This window comes from Procambarus clarkii, chromosome 89 (genome assembly GCF_040958095.1).
Source record: "Procambarus clarkii isolate CNS0578487 chromosome 89, FALCON_Pclarkii_2.0, whole genome shotgun sequence".
Lineage (NCBI taxonomy): Eukaryota > Metazoa > Arthropoda > Malacostraca > Decapoda > Cambaridae > Procambarus > Procambarus clarkii.
Genome location: NC_091238.1, coordinates 11,758,059 through 11,779,023, shown reverse-complemented (window position 1 = coordinate 11,779,023; position 20,965 = coordinate 11,758,059). Strand labels below are relative to the sequence as shown.

Below are 20,965 nucleotides of genomic sequence, written 5' to 3'. Positions count from 1 at the left end.
ATTGTGAAGTTTATAGTATGTTTGTGGAGTTTTATGATGGCGGGCGGTATAAAGGTGCGGGTAATTCACTTGCTCGCCGGCAGTTTAGCCGCCATAATGAGTGTGTTTTAGCTATTGGTTCACTTGTTAGCAGAGGAAGTGAGCCGCACGGGTACTTTACATGAGTATATTATTTATCCGGCTCGTTCTCATTATCCGGCTTGTTCTCATTATCCGGCAAGTTCTCATTATCCGGCAAGTTCTCAATACCAACTTGAATTTATAATTCCGGTTGTTATCGTTGGTTATTGTGGCTTGTACTGTTGTTGTGGTGGCTCAGCGCTCAGGCTCCTTCCTGTGCGGTCTAGATTATGTGAGTATTCAACAATAACGTCTCCTTGAAAACTTGACAATGCAGTTGTTATTGTTTAAGTGAATGTTTTAATGGTTCGTCAGACTGCTTTATGGACGAATATTTTATTATGGGTTGAGGGTGAGGTCCGTGTGTGTGTGGCGCCGCCTGGTGGTGCTGGGGACCTCACCACGGTGTCTGGGCCTCATACACGTCCATATTATTCACATACATGTCATAGTTGTTAATGAAGCAGCTCGCAGTGTATTACTCTCGGCCCCTGTAGTTTAAGGTCCTCAGGGGCTATGACATTTACAAATTGTTTCAGTCTTTGCAATTTTGACATGAATGACATTATACTGAAGAACCCGAACTGTTATACATGTTCGAACGCTCACAAATTGGCTTAGGATTTTGAATATTATCAAAAGTTTCCCGTGTTATGCATTTCGTAGCTTCAGAGATAGTCTGAAACTTGTGGGTGTATAGAGACTTGCTTAATACTAAGATTAACAGGTCAGTGTTACTAATGACAGAGATGGGTCCCCCACACTGCGGGAAGGTCACTGTGCAACACTGAGGCAACTAGAATGGTTAAGAATGTGCAACTGGCATCTTCACCTGGCTTTAAATTGTTAATATTATCGTGGAAGGCATGATAGTGTTGCATGTATGTTTTATACCTTGAAGATGACAGATGAGTTGGCTGTAGTTGAGATGTGTATTATTGATGCTTGCTCTCTCTCTCTCTCTCTCTCTCTCTCTCTCTCTCTCTCTCTCTCTCTCTCTCTCTCTCTCTCTCTCTCTCTCTCTCTCTCTCTCTCTCTCTCTCTCTCTCTCTCTCTCTCTCTCTCTCTCTCTCTCTCTCTCTCTCTCTCTCTCTCTCTCTCTCTCTCTCTCTCTCTCTCTCTCTCTCTCTCTCTCTCTCTCTCTCTCTCTCTCTCTCTCTCTCTGTTAGAGGGTAGGATGTACAAGTTTGGTTTTATGGTTATTTATGTAGCAATAGTGTGCAGTTTTATAACACACTCACACACACACACACACACACACACACACACACACACACACACACACACACACACACACACACACACACACACACACACACACACACACACACACACACACACACAGCAACAGGAGACAACGAGTCTGTGTGAGGGGTGAGGTCTCAGATTGGCGAGACGTTACAAGTGGAGTCCCGCAGGGGTCAGTCCTTGGACCTATACTGTTTCTGGTATATGTAAATGATCTCCCAGAGAGTATAGATTCGTTCCTCTCAATGTTTACCGACGATGCAAAAATTATGAGGAGGATTGAAACAGAGGATGATAGTAGGAGGCTACAAGATGACCTAGATAGACTGAGTGAATGGTCCAACAAATGGCTGTTGAAGTTCAACCCGAGTAAATGCAAAGTAATGAAACTAGGCAGTGGAAACAGGAGGCCAGACACAGGATACAGAATAGGAGATGAAGTACTTAATGAAACAGACAGAGAGAAAGATCTAGGAGTTGATATCACACCAAACCTGTCTCCTGAAGCCCACATAAAAAGAATAACGTCTGCGGCATACGCGAGGCTGGCTAACATCAGAACAGCGTTCAGGAACCTGTGTAAGGAATCATTCAGAATCTTGTACACCACATATGTAAGACCAATCCTGGAGTATGCGGTCCCAGCATGGAGCCCGTACCTTGTCAAGCACAAGACGAAGCTGGAAAAAGTCCAAAGGTATGCTACTAGACTAGTCCCAGAACTAAGAGGCATGAGTTATGAGGAAAGGCTGCGGGAAATGCACCTTACAACACTGGAAGACAGAAGAGTAAGGGGGGACATGATCACAACCTACAAAATCCTCAGGGGAATCGACCGGGTAAACAAGGACAAACTATTCAACACTGGTGGGACGCGAACAAGGGGACACAGGTGGAAGCTGAGTACCCACATGAGCCACAGGGACGTTAGAAGGAACTTTTTCAGTGTCAGAGTAGTTAACGGATGGAATGCATTAGGCAGTGATGTGGTGGAGGCTGACTCCATACACAGTTTTAAATGTAGATATGATAGAGCCCAGTAGGCTCAGGAATCTGTACACCAGTTGATTGACAGTTGAGAGGCGGGACCAAAGAGCCAGAGCTCAACCCCCGCAAGCACAATTAGGTGAGTACACACACACACACACACACACACACATATATATATATATATATATATATATATATATATATATATATATATATATATATATATATATATATATATATATACATATATATATAAATATATATAAGTTTGAATGGTCCCTAAACATATATGCAACTGAAAACTCCACACCCCAGAAGTGACTCGAACCCGAACCGCCAGGAGCACATTGCAACTGGTGTACACGGTGCCTTAAACCACTGGACCATCAGTGACTGTACAAAAGGGGTGTGGAGAGCGCCCCAACCCGCTCCCCACACCCCCTCCAGGTGACCACAAGCTGAGGTGAAGCCCTTATAGTTAAGTGTCTACTCTTAACGATCTTTTCTCACCCGCGTCACCCTCACCTGCGTCACCCTCACCTGCGTCACCCTCACCTGCGTCACCCTCACCTGCGTCACCTTCACCTGCGTCACCCTCACCTGCGTCACCTGCTCCTGGCCACCTGAGACAATCAACAAATGGAAGGCGTGAAGCAGCAGCTTGAAGAATGTTTACCTGTCCTGAGCACCTGAGCACCTGAGCACCGTCCTCCCGCTCCACTTTATGTAATTAAGAAACTTAATGCCCTTAACCAAATTACTTTTGGAGCTCTCCCTGTGCTTGTAGGACAGGCCTCCCTCATTCTTGTGTCCTTATTGGCTGTTTCCTCCGTGCTAACGACCGCTGAGGCAAGGGGGGAGCAGGAGGGGCAGGAGGAGGAGCAGGAGGGGCAGGAGGTGGTGCAGGAGGAGGTGCAGGAGGAGGTGCAGGAGGAGGTGCAGGAGGTGGTGCAGGAGGTGCAGGAGGCTCTTATTGGACTCTTGAGGTGTCCAGTGGCTCTTCTTGGCGTCTTCACGTGTCCAGTTGCTCTTATTGGACTCTTCAGGTGCCCAGTGGCTCTTATTGGCGTCTTGAGGTGTCCAGTGGCTCTTATAGGACTCTTGAGGTGCCCAGTGGCTCTTACTGGACTCTTGAGGTGTCCAGTGGCTCTTATTGGACTCTTAAGGTGTCCAGTGGCTCTTATTGGACTCTTGAGGTGTCCAGTGGCTCTTATAGGACTCTTAAGGTGTCCAGTGGCTCTTATTGGACTCTTGAGGTGTCCAGTGGCTCTTATTGGACTCTTGAGGTGTCCAGTGGCTCTTATTGGACTCTTGAGGTGTCCAGTGGCTCTTATCGGACTCTTGAGGTGGCCAGATCTAAGATAAATGTGGTTGACAATCAGCCGACACTAATATGACAAGGTGCTGACATTACGCTGACAGGGCTGACGGTTAGGAAAAACTTAAATTGACAGGAGCTGACAGGGCTGACATCAAACTAACATGAAGCTGAGAGAGGGGCTTAAATCAAGTTGACAGTCCCCTATCATGTTGATAGGGGCCTGACATCAAGAGGAGAGGGAGCTGACAGGCGGCTGACACAGGCCAGAGAGGGAGCTGACTGGCAGCTGACACAGATCAGAGAGGGAGCTGACAGGCGGCTGACACAGACCAGAGAGGGAGCTGACAGACGGCTGACACAGACCAGAGAGGGAGCTGACAGGCGGCTGACACAGACCAGAGAGGGAGCTGACAGGCAGCTGACACAGACCAGAGAGGGAGCTGACAGACGGCTGACACAGACCAGAGAGGGAGCTGACAGACGGCTGACACAGACCAGAGAGGGAGCTGACAGACGGCTGACACAGACCAGAGAGGGAGCTGACAGGCAGCTGACACAGACCACAGAGGGAGCTGACAGACGGCTGACACAGACCAGAGAGGGCGCTGACAGACGGCTGACACAGACCAGAGAGGGAGCTGACAGGCGACTGACACAGACCAGAGAGGGAGCTGACAGACGGCTGACACAGACCAGAGAGGGAGCTGACAGGCAGCTGACACAGACCAGAGAGGGAGCTGACAGGCGACTGACACAGACCAGAGAGGGAGCTGACAGACGGCTGACACAGACCAGAGAGGGAGCTGACAGACGACTGACACAGACCAGAGAGGGAGTTGACAGACGACTGACACAGACCAGAGAGGGAGCTGACAGACGGCTGACACAGGCCAGAGAGGGAGCTGACAGGCAGCTGACACAGGCCAGAGAGGGAGCTGACAGGCAGCTGACACAGACCAGAGAGGGAGCTGACAGACGGCTGACACAGACCAGAGAGGGAGCTGACAGGCAGCTGACACAGACCAGAGAGGGAGCTGACAGGTGGCTGACACAGACCAGAGAGGGAGCTGACAGACGGCTGACACAGACCAGAGAGGGAGCTGACAGGCGGCTGACACAGACCAGAGAGGGAGCTGACAGGCGGCTGACACAGACCAGAGAGGGAGCTGACAGGTGGCTGACACAGACCAGAGAGGGACCTGACAGGCGACTGACACAGACCAGAGAGGGAGCTGACAGGCGACTGACACAGACCAGAGAGGGAGCTGACAGACGGCTGACACAGACCAGAGAGGGAGCTGACAGGCGGCTGACACAGATCAGAGAGGGAGCTGACAGACGGCTGACACAGACCAGAGAGGGAGCTGACAGACGGCTGACACAGACCAGAGAGGGAGCTGACAGGTGGCTGACACAGACCAGAGAGGGAGCTGACAGACGGCTGACACAGACCAGAGAGGGAGCTGACAGACGGCTGACACAGACCAGAGAGGGAGCTGACAGACGGCTGACACAGGGCTGACAAGAACCACCACCATAACCCCCTTGTCTCACCTACAAAATATCGCCAACAGTATTAAACACATTTTTAAACATAACCATCAAAGAGCCTGAGAACTACCGCAATATTTCCTTACTTAACAAGCAAAACAAATACACCATACACAAAGGAAACATAAAACAATACGACAAACAAACTGCATAAATAATGTCACATATCGCGAGCGGACGTCAATTAAAACTCAGTAAACTTGTAAATGAACAGCAGATATTTCCTGCTGTGCTTGCTGCCTCCATCCTCTGCGGGGTAAAAAAAAAAAAACTCGCAAAAAAATAAAAAAAGTTGGAAAAGTGGATAAAAATGTTTCTGGTGTGGAATTTTGAGGCCACAGAGAGGTGCAGGGGGGGGGGAGGGAGGAGGCGCGGCGGGGTATTACACACAACTCAAACAGCTTACGGCCTGGAGAAAAACATCAAATAGGATCACAGGCGGAGTTTTATCGCATCAAGCAAATAATTTAGTGCATTGCTTTTATTCTTTATTAGTGTGTGTGTCTGTACTCGTGTTCATGAGGGGCGGGGTTATAGCTCCTGGGCTCTGCCTGTCTGTCGCTAATAGCCTCTTACAGTGACGCCTGGTGGCTCTTATTGTTCCTGGTGGCTCTTATTGTCCTCTGATGGCTCTTATTGTCCACGGTGGCTCTTATTGTCTCCAGTGATTCTTATTGTCCCTGGTGGCTCTTATTGTCCACGTTGGCTCTTATTGTCCCTGGTGGCTCTTATTGTTCCTGGTGGCTCTTATGGTCCCCGGTGGCTCTTATTGTCCACGGTAGCTCTTATTGTCCATGGTGGCTCTTATTGTTCCTGGTGGCTCTTATTGTCCACGGTAGCTCTTATTGTCCATGGTGGCTCTTATTGTTCCTGGCGGCTCTTATTGTCCCCGGTGGCTCTTACTGGTCACGGTGGCTCTTATTGTCCCTGGTGGCTCTTATTGTTCCTGGTGGCTCTTATGGTCCCCGGTGGCTCTTATTGGCCACGGTGGCTCTTATTGTCCCCGGCGGCTCTTATTGTCCCTGGTGGCTCATATTGTCCCTGGTGACTCTTATTGTCCCTGGTGGCTTTATTGTCCCTGGTGGCTCTTATTGTCCCTGGTGGCTCTTATTGATCCTGGTGACTCTTACTGTCCCCGGTGGCTCTTATTGTTCCTGGTGGCTAAACGTTCACTTAGACTGAGACTTTTTTTTATTATTATTATTATTATTATTATTTTCTACCACAGACGTGGCCACACATTTACAATGCTAACCAGCATATATACATTTTCTTCTGTCCTCCATGGACAGGGTTAGAGAAGTGTTAAACATATAGTTCAAGGGTTTATTGAACAATCAACCACAGAAGGTGATTCGGTGCTTTTAAAATGCTAAGTTAACCTACATACGTAAATACATAGATACACAGATTTACGTATGCCCTACATAAAGTGTTTGATGTGTCTTTTACATAGTGTCATTAATGTGCATTTACAAAGGTGAAATGTAATTCTGATCAGCTTCCATATATACTTTATACACATACATATACATACACCCACACACATATACGTACATATACATATATACACACACACACATGCATTCACATACATTTGTCTCTTTTACTCTGACAGGGTGAGATAGCTGATAGAGAAACTAGTGTGCAATTAAGCACTTAATCACTGAAGGTGATTAAGGTGCTTTTACAAGCTCAGGTTATATAGTTACATCACATACATACATTGTATAATTGATACATTACATGGTTAATCTTGGGTACAAGTCCAATATATCATCAAGTGTTCCAGTACTCATATAGTAATTACAGAGTTCAGCATACGTTAGCCCAGGAGGGCGAAAGTCAGTCAGTATGGGACATTCTACAATATAATGTTAAACGTTCAGTTAGACTGATACTAAACGTTCACTTAGACTGATACTAAACGTTCACTTAGACTGACACAAAACGTTCAGTTAGATATGAGGTGATGGGGGCGTCCTGGAGGCGGCAGAACAAGCATGTATCCTGAACCTTTTTTGTGGCGTGGGACGAGGGTGAGGCGCCCGGGCGGGGAGACGCAGCACTATTTTTTATGGTGTGGAGTGCACAGATGCGTCCACAACGCTGCAACTGAACTGTCGCCGCACAGGACCGTGAGACTCCTACCTGCATATCCTTTCTTGTGGGAGATCATTCCTGCATATCTTTCCTGGGGGGGGGGGGGGTGTAGTGGCTTGCATACCCCTAGGATGATGGGGGGTGGGGAGGGGTAGGGGAGTTGGTGGTGATGGTGGTGGTGGTGGTGGTGGTGGTGGTGGTGGTAGTGGTGGTGGTGGTGGTGGTGGTGGTGGTGGTGGTGGTGGTGGTGGTGGTGGTGGTGGTGGTGGTGGTGGTGGTAGTGGTGGTGGTAGTGATGGTGGTGGAGGGCCTTACCTAACAGGGCTGCCCATAATACCCTACCAGGGAGTGAGGTCACTTTAAGGCCCGGCCTTGTACCAGCCTTGTACCTGTTGTTTTACTTTAACTTTCCTAATGTTCCAAGTCTTAGTGGAGTCTGACCTTAAAGTTGTGGACGGAGGTGGCTTCCACAACTTCTTTTAGTGCACTCCACTTGTTGAACCCCGTACAATACACTGTTCCAGTATTTCCTTACATTTATTTACGTTTCCAGCTTCTACCAATGACCTTTTATTTAACTTTATCTCGGTTTAAAGAGTTTATCCTTTTTCATGTTTTCTATTTTCCTCAGTATGTTTAATATTGTGATCATGTCCCCCTCGTATAGTCTCTCCTCTACGGATGTTAGACCGATTTCCCTAAACGTGTCCTCGCAACTTAGTCCTCTTACTTCAGGTACTTGTCGTGTTCAAACTCTCTGCATCTTTCCAAGTTTTGTCATGTGCTTCACGACGTACGAAGTCCAGGCCGGTGCTGCATATTCTAGTATTAACCTGATATTCTGTATAAATTGTTTTGAAAAAATTCTCATCAAGGTTTTCCCATTCCCTTCTGATGTTTGCCAGCGTCTCATATACTGCTGATGTTACCCTGGTTATGTGTGCCTCTGGTGCTAGTGATGGAGTTATGGTCACACACAAATCTCTCTCTGTTTCCAATTCGTGTAGATGCCTTCCCCTTATGGTGTAGACATCTCCTGGTCTCTGTTCCCCATCTTCATCACCTCACACTTGCTGTAACGCAACTCCTATCAGCCATTTGTCTCAACAATCCTGGAGTTTATCAAGGTCTTTCTCTAGCCTCCTGCAGTCCTCCTCGGTTGTTATATTCCCCATTAGCTTTGCACTGTGTGGAACACTGACATGTACAAGGTATCCCTCGGGTAGATCACTCGCATGAGTCAGCAACATCATTGGCCCAAGCAACTAGCTTTGCGGGACCCCACTTGTCACATCCCACCAGCTGGATGCCTGCTGTCACATTCTGTTTTCTGTCTCTCAAGTACTCCTTTATGCAGTTCGGTTTTTCTTACAGTTATGCCAGCTTGTCTTATAGACCAGCCCTCTACAAGGAACACCATCACATACTCTGAGAGTCTATAAAGATGCCCAATCTTCTTTCCCATGTTGTATTTTGGCAACCTTGTCTTAGAACTCTATTAAATTTGTCATGCATGACTTTCTAAATCCAGGTTGTCCTTAAATAACAAAGTTTATTCTCACCAGTGCCTTTACTCCTCTCATCTTGGTCTCCAACACCGTGCAGGGAGTGTCAGTGACATTCTATAACTCAGAGCCTAGCACTGTGGCACACCTGGCCGGGGGCGTGGCAGCACTGTGGCACACCTGGCTGGGGGCGTGGCAGCACTGTGACACACCTGGCTGGGGGCGTGGCAGCACTGTGACACACCTGGCTGGGGGCGTGGCAGCACTGTGACACACCTGGCTGGGGGCGTGGCAGCACTGTGACACACCTGGCTGGGGGCGTGGCAGCACTGTGACACACCTGGCTGGGGGCGTGGCAGCAGAAGGGGCAGTTATATAGTGAGGGTTGTGGTGGAGAGGCGACACACTTCTAGTGATGGAGAGAGTTTCTCATCAACACATGAAGCTAAATTATCCGAGGAGTTATACAGTCTACGGTGCCAGTTTATGGTGGCACTATTTACAGTGCCAAATATTACTGTGGTGCAGTTTATGGTGCCAAATAAGGACGCATGTTGGATGGCCGCTCAGGGCGACAATTACCAAATACATTCTCTCTCAACATAGCGCTATATATCACACACACACACACACACACACACACACACACACACACACACACACACACACACACACACACACACACACACACACACACACACACACACACCTTCCCCCACCAGCAGAACACTCACCAAGGAGGTGATTTGAGAAGGGACAGAAGAAAGTGAGCCTCAGGGCAATGTACACTAACATAGATGGAATTACAAATAAAGCAAATGAGCTTGGAGAATGGGTACTAGAGTAAAATCCAGACATAATAGCACTCACAGAAACAAAGCTAACGAAAACCATAACAAATGCAGTGTTCCCACAGAACTATTATGTTATGAAGAAAGAGAGGGAAGGAAGAGGCAGTGGTGGTGTAGCCCTGCTGGTAAGAAAGGACTGGGACTTTGAGGAGTTGGTTGTTCAGGGATGTGAAGGTTTCAGTGACTACATAATAGGAACAATAACAACTGGAGGACAAAAAATTATAGTCGTAGTCATATATAATCCACCACCAAATGACAGAAGACCCAGACAGGAATATGATAGAAACAACATAGCCACCATTAACATAATAGAGTGAGCAGCTTCTGTTGCCAGCAGGAATGGATCTGGACTACTAATCATGAGAGACTTCAACCATGGGAAAATAGACTGGGAGAACAGGGATCCGCATGGAGGACCAGAAACATGGAGAGCTAATTTGCTGGACGTGGCAACAAGACACTTTCTAAGCCAGCACATCAAGGAACCAACAAGAATGAGAGAAGATGAACCAGTCATGCTCGATCTGATATTTATCCTAAATAAGTGGGATATAAGGGAAGTTAAGATGGAAGCGCCCTTGGGAATGAGTGACCACAGTGTATTAAACTTTGAGAACCTGGTAGAGCTAGGAATTATCTCCCCCCAAAAGACAGAAGAGTTAGGGGGGACTTGATCACCACATTCAAGATTCTCAAGGGAATTGATAGGGTAGATAAAGACAGGTTGTTTAACACAAGGGACACACGCACAAGGGGACACAGGTGGAAACTGAGTGCCCAAATGAGCCACAGAGATATTAGAAAGAACTTTTTTAGTGTCAGAGTGGTTGACAAATGGAATGCATTAGGAAGTGATGTGGTGGAGGCTGACTCCATACACAGTTTCAAGTGTAGATATGATAGAGCCCAATAGGCTCAGGAATCTGTACACCTGTTGATTGACGGTTGAGAGGCGGGACCAAAGAGCCAGAGCTCAACCCCCGCAAGCACAATTAAGTGAGTACAATTGGGTGAGTACACATGTCTTCTCTAACATATCGCGGCCACGAATGGTTAAAAAAATAAAACACAGACTTTGCTACTGAATTATTACACACCAGCATATATACTATACTAGACAGTGTACCCGGCGGTGCCCGGGGCGAAGATTGCGCCACGATCCCAGACACTCGCTCCCGTCTTCCACCTGGACAGACAAGTACACGCAGGCATTTTATTTATGGATATATATATATATATATATATATATATATATATATATATATATATATATATATATATATATATATATATATATATATATATATATATCACCACACAGAAGAAATGAAAGAACAGGGAGGACATGATAACGACATCTAAGATTCTAAGGTGACTAGAGCAAGTAAACAAATAAGGAACATCAGAACGAAGGAACGTAGATGATGACTAAGTCATAAATGAGTCAAACTATCGCCTTAAGTCTTAAGTAAATGGAATGGATAAGTTGACGCTGTAATAAGTGTAAATATAAGACAAATGAATATAACGTAAAATGAATGTAAAATTCATTGTACTAAATCCTTGACGGTTGATTGGCCATTTAGTTGAGCTCATCTGAGAACATATTACATGTATACATATACACAGTATTCATGACTCACAACCTAATACCCACCAGAGCCTCACCCAGAGAGCCTCACCTAGAGAGCCTCATCCTTTCACAGAATGAGGCTCTCAAAGAATGTCCCTAGTTCCTCACCCCTGGAAATACTCACCCCCCCCCCCTAAGGTCTCACCCCATGAGCGCTTCACCTCTTGAGAGCCTCACCCAGAGCCTCACCACCTGAGAGCCTCACCCAGAGCCTCACCATCTGAGAGCCTCACCACCTGAGAGCGTCACCACCAGAGAGCCTCAGCCAGAGAGCCTCACCACCAGAGCCTCAGCCAGAGAGCCTCCCCCAGAGAGCCTTCCCCCAGAGAGCCTCACCCGGAGAGCGTGTCTGGGAATGTTGCCACAACTAATCTAGACAACAAAGGCGCGTGGGAAAGCGGCACGAGGTCTGACATCTCCGTTTTTATCTCCACCTTTTCAACAACCATTTCGTTTACTTGAGGCAGCCTCGTCCCGTTTTGGGCAACAGGAAATAATCACAGCAAAATCACACCCCGTTTTGAGTAACGCGAATAATTAGAAAAAGGACAAATTATTCACAAATCCAGTTTTAAATTAAAGCCATGATAAGATAACAAATAGTACTTGAATATATATATCACTAGCATATATGGACTGCATACAGAATCTGTATATAAGGGATATATCATGATCTTAGAGAATCTGTACATGAGGGCTGCATATATATCAGTAGCATGCATAACCAGCATTACCGTCTGCTATAGAGTGCATATATGCAGCAGAAAGGTATATAGCGCCTGCATATAGGTCCCATATAGAGCGCGCAGGTGCAGTTGCGCAGAGTGCGGGGCCCGGCCGCCCTACAACGCGCCGCCTTGCTCCACAGTCCGGGTTTTTGCGAATTTTAATGAAAACTTAAAAGATTAGGCTGGATGCAAAAAGTGGAGACAGAGCTGGACGTGGTGTGGGCAAATGGTTAACGAATTAAGTCAAACCATTTATTTGCATGTGGAGATGAGATTGAATTTTTTCCGTAAAAATATGTGCATTTTCTCTTGCATTTTATTTTTTTTCTTTAATTGAGAATTCTCTTTGAGATCACGGGAAGAACTTAATTGGAACCCTTTTCCGCCACACTTGAATAAGGGCAAAAGTATGAGAGTAGTTTGTGTTGGGGAGCGTGGAGTGTGTCTAGGGAGCGTGGAGAGTGTCTGGGGAGCGTGGAGAGTGTCTAGGGAGCGTGGAGTGTGTCTAGGGAGCGTGGAGAGTGTCTGGGGAGCGTGGAGTGTGTCTAGGGAGCGTGGAGTGTGTCTAGGGAGCGTGGAGAGTGTCTGGGGAGCGTGGAGAGTGTCTAGGGAGCGTGGAGAGTGTCTGGGGAGCGTGGAGAGTGTCTGGGGAGCGTGGAGTGTGTCTAGGGAGCGTGGAGAGTGTCTGGGGAGCGTGGAGAGTGTCTGGGGAGCGTGGAGAGTGTCTGGGGAGCGTGGAGAGTGTCTGGGGAGCGTGGAGAGTGTCTGGGGAGCGTGGAGAGTGTCTAGGGAGCGTGGAGAGTGTCTAGGGAGCGTGGAGAGTGTCTGGGGAGCGTGGAGAGTGTCTGGGGAGCGTGGAGTGTGTATGGGGAGCGTGGAGAGTGTCTGGGGAGCGTGGAGAGTGTCTAGGGAGCGTGGAGAGTGTCTGGGGAGCGTGGAGAGTGTCTAGGGAGCGTGGAGAGTGTCTGGGGAGCGTGGAGAGTGTCTGGGGAGCGTGGAGTGTGTCTAGGGAGCGTGGAGAGTGTCTGGGGAGCGTGGAGAGTGTCTGGGGAGCGTGGAGAGTGTCTGGGGAGCGTGGAGAGTGTCTGGGGAGCGTGGAGAGTGTCTGGGGAGCGTGGAGTGTGTCTAGGGAGCGTGGACTGTGTCTAGGGAGCGTGGAGTGTGTCTAGGGAGCGTGGAGTGTGTCTGGGGAGCGTGGAGTGTGTCTAGGGAGCGTGGAGAGTGTCTGGGGAGCGTGGAGAGTGTCTAGGGAGCGTGGAGAGTGTCTAGGGAGCGTGGAGAGTGTCTAGGGAGCGTGGAGTGTGTCTAGGGAGCGTGTAGTGTGTCTAGGGAGCGTGGAGTGTGTCTAGGGAGCGTGGAGTGTGTCTGGGGAGCGTGGAGTGTGTCTAGGGAGCGTGGAGAGTGTCTGGGGAGCGTGGAGAGTGTCTAGGGAGCGTGGAGAGTGTCTAGGGAGCGTGGAGAGTGTCTAGGGAGCGTGGAGTGTGTCTAGGGAGCGTGGAGTGTCTGGGGAGTGTGTCTAGGGAGCGTGGAGAGTGTCTAGGGAGCGTGGAGAGTGTCTAGGGAGCGTGGAGAGTGTCTAGGGAGCGTGGAGAGTGTCTGGGGAGCGTGGAGTGTGTCTAGGGAGCGTGGAGTGTGTCTAGGGAGCGTGGAGAGTGTCTGGGGAGCGTGGAGAGTGTCTAGGGAGCGTGGACTGTGTCTAGGGAGCTTGGAGTGTGGAGAGTGTCTAGGGAGCGTGGAGTGTGTCTAGGGAGCGTGGAGAGTGTCTAGGGAGCGTGGAGTGTGTATGGGGAGCGTGGAGTGTGTATGGGGAGCGTGGAGAGTGTCTAGGGAGCGTGGAGAGTGTCTAGGGAGCGTGGAGTGTGTATGGGGAGCGTGGAGTGTGTATGGGGAGCGTGGAGAGTGTCTAGGGAGCGTGGAGTGTGTATGGGGAGCGTGGAGTGTGTATGGGGAGCGTGGAGAGTGTCTAGGGAGCGTGGAGAGTGTCTAGGGAGCGTGGAGTGTGTATGGGGAGCGTGGAGTGTGTATGGGGAGCGTGGAGAGTGTCTAGGGAGCGTGGAGTGTGTATGGGGAGCGTGGAGAGTGTCTAGGGAGCGTGGAGTGTGTATGGGGAGCGTGGAGTGTGTATGGGGAGCGTGGAGTGTGTCTAGGGAGCGTGGAGAGTGTCTAGGGAGCGTGGAGTGTGTATGGGGAGCGTGGAGTGTGTCTAGGGAGCGTGGAGTGTGTCTAGGGAGCGTGGAGTGTGTCTAGGGAGCGTGGAGTGTGTCTAGGGAGCGTGGAGTGTGTCTAGGGAGCGTGGAGTGTGTCTAGGGAGCGTGGAAAGTGTCTAGGGAGCGTGGAGAGTGTCTAGGGAGCGTGGAGAGTGTCTAGGGAGCGTGGAGAGTGTCTAGGGAGCGTGGAGAGTGTCTAGGGAGCGTGGAGAGTGTCTAGGGAGCGTGGAGAGTGTCTAGGGAGCGTGGAGTGTGTCTAGGGAGCGTGGAGAGTGTCTGGGGAGCGTGGAGAGTGTCTAGGGAGCGTGGAGAGTGTCTAGGGAGCGTGGAGAGTGTCTAGGGAGCGTGGAGTGTGTCTAGGGAGCGTGGAGTGTCTGGGGAGTGTGTCTAGGGAGCGTGGAGAGTGTCTAGGGAGCGTGGAGAGTGTCTAGGGAGCGTGGAGAGTGTCTAGGGAGCGTGGAGAGTGTCTGGGGAGCGTGGAGTGTGTCTAGGGAGCGTGGAGTGTGTCTAGGGAGCGTGGAGAGTGTCTGGGGAGCGTGGAGAGTGTCTAGGGAGCGTGGACTGTGTCTAGGGAGCTTGGAGTGTGGAGAGTGTCTAGGGAGCGTGGAGTGTGTCTAGGGAGCGTGGAGAGTGTCTAGGGAGCGTGGAGTGTGTATGGGGAGCGTGGAGTGTGTATGGGGAGCGTGGAGAGTGTCTAGGGAGCGTGGAGAGTGTCTAGGGAGCGTGGAGTGTGTATGGGGAGCGTGGAGTGTGTATGGGGAGCGTGGAGAGTGTCTAGGGAGCGTGGAGTGTGTATGGGGAGCGTGGAGTGTGTATGGGGAGCGTGGAGAGTGTCTAGGGAGCGTGGAGAGTGTCTAGGGAGCGTGGAGTGTGTATGGGGAGCGTGGAGTGTGTATGGGGAGCGTGGAGAGTGTCTAGGGAGCGTGGAGTGTGTATGGGGAGCGTGGAGAGTGTCTAGGGAGCGTGGAGTGTGTATGGGGAGCGTGGAGTGTGTATGGGGAGCGTGGAGTGTGTCTAGGGAGCGTGGAGAGTGTCTAGGGAGCGTGGAGTGTGTATGGGGAGCGTGGAGTGTGTCTAGGGAGCGTGGAGTGTGTCTAGGGAGCGTGGAGTGTGTCTAGGGAGCGTGGAGTGTGTCTAGGGAGCGTGGAGTGTGTCTAGGGAGCGTGGAGTGTGTCTAGGGAGCGTGGAAAGTGTCTAGGGAGCGTGGAGAGTGTCTAGGGAGCGTGGAGAGTGTCTAGGGAGCGTGGAGAGTGTCTAGGGAGCGTGGAGAGTGTCTAGGGAGCGTGGAGAGTGTCTAGGGAGCGTGGAGAGTGTCTAGGGAGCGTGGAGTGTGTCTAGGGAGCGTGGAGAGTGTCTAGGGAGCGTGGAGAGTGTCTAGGGAGCGTGGAGTGTGTCTAGGGAGCGTGGAGTGTGTCTAGGGAGCGTGGAGTGTGTCTAGGGAGCGTGGAGTGTGTCTAGGGAGCGTGGAGAGTGTCTAGGGAGCGTAGAGTGTGTCTAGGGAGCGTGGAGAGTGTCTAGGGAGCGTGGAGTGTGTCTAGGGAGCGTGGAGTGTGTCTAGGGAGCGTGGAGTGTGTATGGGGAGCGTGGAGTGTGTCTAGGGAGCGTGGAGTGTGTATGGGGAGCGTGGAGTGTGTATGGGGAGCGTGGAGTGTGTCTAGGGAGCGTGGAGAGTGTCTAGGGAGCGTGGAGTGTGTATGGGGAGCGTGGAGTGTGTCTAGGGAGCGTGGAGTGTGTCTAGGGAGCGTGGAGTGTGTCTAGGGAGCGTGGAGTGTGTCTAGGGAGCGTGGAGTGTGTCTAGGGAGCGTTGAGTGTGTCTAGGGAGCGTGGAAAGTGTCTAGGGAGCGTGGAGAGTGTCTAGGGAGCGTGGAGAGTGTCTAGGGAGCGTGGAGAGTGTCTAGGGAGCGTGGAGAGTGTCTAGGGAGCGTGGAGAGTGTCTAGGGAGCGTGGAGAGTGTCTAGGGAGCGTGGAGTGTGTCTAGGGAGCGTGGAGAGTGTCTAGGGAGCGTGGAGAGTGTCTAGGGAGCGTGGAGTGTGTCTAGGGAGCGTGGAGTGTGTCTAGGGAGCGTGGAGTGTGTCTAGGGAGCGTGGAGTGTGTCTAGGGAGCGTGGAGAGTGTCTAGGGAGCGTAGAGTGTGTCTAGGGAGCGTGGAGAGTGTCTAGGGAGCGTGGAGTGTGTCTAGGGAGCGTGGAGTGTGTCTAGGGAGCGTGGAGAGTGTCTAGGGAGCGTGGAGAATGTCTAGGGAGCGTGGAGAGTCTAGGGAGCTTTTTTCTACCACAGACGTGGCCAGACATTTACAATGCTAACCAGCATGTATACATTTTCTTCTGTCCTCCATGGACAGGGTGAGAGAGATCTGTTAAACATATAGTTCAGGGATTTATTGAACAATCAACCACAGAAGGTGATTGTAGTGCTTTTAAAATGCTAAGCTAACCTACAAACATAAATACACAGATTTATGTCTTATTAGAGTGAGGATAATGATGGTATTCACAGCCACACAGGACACACATCTACACATCTGACTCAACCACAGGAAATGTTGTACACATCTGACTCAACCACAGAAAATGTTGTACACATCTGACTCAACCACAGAAAATGTTGTACACATCTGACTCAACCACAGAAAATGTTGTACACATCTGACTCAACCACAGGAAATGTTGTACACATCTGACTCAATCACAGAAAATGTTGTACACATCTGACTCAATCACAGAAAATGTTGTACACATCTGACTCAACCACAGGAAATGTTGTACACATCTGACTCAATCACAGAAAATGTTGTACACATCTGACTCAACCACAGGAAATGTTGTAAACATCTGACTCAATCACAGAAAATGTTGTACACATCTGACTCAACCACAGGAAATGTTGTACACATCTGACTCAATCACAGAAAATGTTGTACACATCTGACTCAACCACAGAAAATGTTGTACACATCTGACTCAATCACAGAAAATGTTGTACACATCTGACTCAACCACAGGAAATGTTGTACACATCTGACTCAATCACAGAAAATGTTGTACACATCTGACTCAATCACAGGAAATGTTGTACACATCTGACTCAACCACAGGAAATGTTGTACACATCTGACTCAATCACAGAAAATGTTGTACACATCTGTTCTACTGTGAATATATTCAGTCCTCACAGAGTAATGCCAATATTGATCACGTGAAGGGCACAACGTGCAGACCAAACAGTTGTATGGAACACCCAAGTTGTGCTGGAGCTCCCGGTCCGCTTAAGAGCGGACTATTAAGGCCAGCGACCCCCGGATAACGGTGGACGGGGTAACAAAGACCTTCCCAGCCTCCCAAGTGCACTTGTTCACGAGGCCAGCCGCTCATCTCCATAGTTCATATTTTAGAAAGGACGAAACTCCCATGGTGGCGTTGTGCGGTGCCACTGCATCCCCCGTCACCTCTGTGTGCACTTCCTATGCAGCCTCAACTGCATTGTGCTCCACTGCAACCGTGAACTGATTTTTTCTTCCACTTCATGAATATCTCCGCCACTGTGGTTCTTTATTCCGGGCGTCCCTCCCTCTCTCCCTCCCTCCCCGGGCCGGCAATGCAGGTCCTCCGCCTCTGCCAATGGACGGATATGCAGGTATGTCGCCTCGACCCTTTGCAACATAATTTCCGCTGCAGCTTTGTCAGTTGCCGGTCTAAAATGCGTGGCCATAAAAAAAATCCTCGTCCAGATGTGGTGGTAATGCCTAGACCTGTCAGCTGTGTGTGTGTGTGTGTGTGTGTGTGTGTGTGTGTGTGTGTGTGTGTGTGTGTGTGTGTGTGTGTGTGTGTGTGTGTGTGTGTGTGTGTGTGTGTGTGTGTAATAAAAGGTCAGAGGGCGGGGGAAGACTTGACGAGGCAAGTCACCTCAGTCTTAGAAGAAAATACTGTGGCCAGGATCACCCTCACGCCATAACGAGGACGACAGAGTGTATCATAGAGCCAGTCTGCTGCATTAAAGAAAGATGCTGGGATTACCAGATTAAGACGAGGGGTGCAGGGAGAGTGGCAGCATCCACCCGCACCTCTCCAGGTGTTAAGTAGCGTTTAACAGGTCGACATGTGCTCCAGAGTGCTGGTAGTGCCCTCCTCCGAGGCTACACCAGCTACCAGGCCAACTGGTCGATCGTGTTTCAGTCAGAAATATTATCTGAATCTATCTTAAGGTGGACAGAAATAGCTTAAGATACTTTATCCATTCGGGGTCTGTTTTATCAGCTCAATAATCTTACTTGAACTTGAAGAATACTTCGTATCATCAACATATTACCTTTCATCATTGTATTACCTATCATCACTATATTGCCTATCGTCATTATATTGCCTATCGTCATTATATTGCCTATCGTCATTATATTGCCTATCATCGGTATATTACCTATCAACGCAGTACTCGGCCTACTATGCAAGGCCCGATTTACTTAAGCTAAGTTTTCCTGAATCTCTATATTTTTCTCAGTTTTCTTATGAAATGATAAAGCTATCCATTTCACTATGTATGAGTTCGTTTTTTTTTTTAATTTGAGTTAAAACTTACGTAGATATATGACCGAACCTAACGAACCCTACCTAACTTATCCTAACCTATCTTACCCTATCCTAAACTAACATAATTAAGTAAATTATTTATCTTCTTAATATAATAAAATAATAATAATTCAAATAAACCAATTGGATTGTTTAATAAAGAAAATCACTCGGCCTATTAGGCAAATCAAGCGTTGCATAGTAGGCCGAGAAGTGCGTCCTGGCTACTAGGTACGACATATATATATATATATATATATATATATATATATATATATATATATATGTGTGTGTGTGTGTGTGTGTGTGTGTGTGTGTGTGTGTGTGTGTGTGTGTGTGTGTGTGTGTGTGTGTGTGTGTGTGTGTGTGTGTGTGTGTGTGTGTGTGTGCCAGTGTGGTGCTTACTTGCAGCGTCGTGGCTGTGATGGGGTGGTGGTTATCTGACACACTCTAAAGTAGTGCTAACGTGCGTCTATCAACGGAAGCTGTCAGTCTGCTACTGTCACTGTCAAGCTGACAACAGGCTACCGTTAATGTTAAGATATTAGCAAAACACTGCCAACACGGTGTTGTCAACATGTCGACAACGGGAAGCTGTCAACCGTGCGCTACCAACAAGGTGCTGCTGTAAGGTGTTGTCAGAGCAGCGCTGGGATGCTGCCAACAGGCTGCCACCCGCTACCTGCCACCACTACCCACATCCTGCCACCCACCACCCACCTCAGCGCTACGCTCGCAGCTGTAATCAAACTTTTCCTCCGGGTTTTTGCGCTCTGAGACAATAAAAACGGGAGGAAGGCAGTTTTATCATGATCTGGGAGCCGAGGCGGTGATTTAGGGTAACTGCGTATTACCAGCAGCTAATGGTCACCACGACACAAACTACTCCACACTACACCTAATTTACCGCCCATTTTTTATCTGTTTACTAACCAGCTGTTCTGTACCTCCCTACACAATTATTATATATCTTCGCCGAGCACAAGCGAGAATATTAAATTAAATATGTGGAATTGGTGTTCTTCCCGGGCTTGTGTGTGTGTGTGTGAGGGTCCCGGTAAACAGCCCAGGAGCTGGGCGTTTATGCTCCTGTACTTCCCTCTTCACTCTACACTTTTCTTCTGCGCGGGGATTTCAGTTCGTAGTTGCCGTTAGGCTGATCAGCTGGCGTGTGTGTGCGGTGAGGTGTGTTAGGGCCAGTGTGCTGGGTACAGGTGTGTGTGGGGGGGGGGGACTGTTGCTCTCACAGTCAGTGAGGACTGGCTCTCACAGTCAGGGGGGACTGTTGCTCTCACAGTCAGTGAGGACTGGCTCTCACAGTCAGTGAGGACTGGCTCTCACAGTCTGTCTTCAACAAAGTTCACTTCTTCTCTATGCAGTTTTTTCCCCTTGATAATGTATTTCATCTCGTGCACGACGCGTCCCCCCGAGGGCTGGCAATGCAGGTGGACCGCGGCAGCACTGCAGGGCGGGTTCGGTCCCAGGTCCGCTCACACGCCGGCTGGCGACTTATGGGATTTATGTGGTTCTCACCACATAAAAAATCGCATAAAATATGACTTGAGTAAAAACATCTTCGTGTTCCACACAACTATGAACTAAATTACCCGCATATATTACAAAATATTTTCTTTTGTTTTACTGAGTGTAACATTTATTGTTGTATATTATCACCAAATATAAATATAGTGAGGTTTTGTATGTAATTGTCCGCTGGTGTTGACACCGATCAGGTGAGGGGATCGGAGAGGACGTGACCAGAGGGGGTGAGTCAGGAGGTGTTGAGAGCAGGTCCCGGACACCTTCAACAGGTCGGGGACAGGATGCCGGGGGGTGACACTATACCAGCCTCCACCTTACTGAGCATCAGACCAGGAGGGCATCTAGGGCAGCTCCATCTTCTGAAAGCTGTACAATCACACAAAGTCTCTTAAACATTCCATTTAAAATATTCTAATAGTTCAAGACGTGAAACTTCTTGGACATAACAGTCCATCTTTTTACGTTCGACCCATAGTTGCCATGTACGTTCGACCCATAGTTGCCATATGTACTAGTATTTTTGAAGGATGGGCTGTATTATCTGGAAATCATCAGCGGCGTATGTAACGCTGGCTTCAAGTACCTGTTGAAGTTATAAGGAT

At 49.0% G+C, this 20,965-nt stretch overlaps 1 protein-coding gene across 1 annotated transcript in view; it reads right to left on the bottom strand.

Annotated features, from left to right (window-relative positions):
* Positions 1 to 3,905: 3,905 nt before the first annotated feature.
* LOC123773240 (keratin-associated protein 10-11-like) overlaps positions 3,906 to 20,965 on the bottom strand; it is a 34,614-nt gene continuing 17,554 nt past the window's right edge. The window contains exon 2 of the mRNA XM_069318175.1: positions 3,906 to 5,233. Coding sequence (XP_069174276.1) covers positions 3,906 to 5,233 — 1,328 coding nt within the window. The remainder of the gene's footprint in view (positions 5,234 to 20,965) is intronic.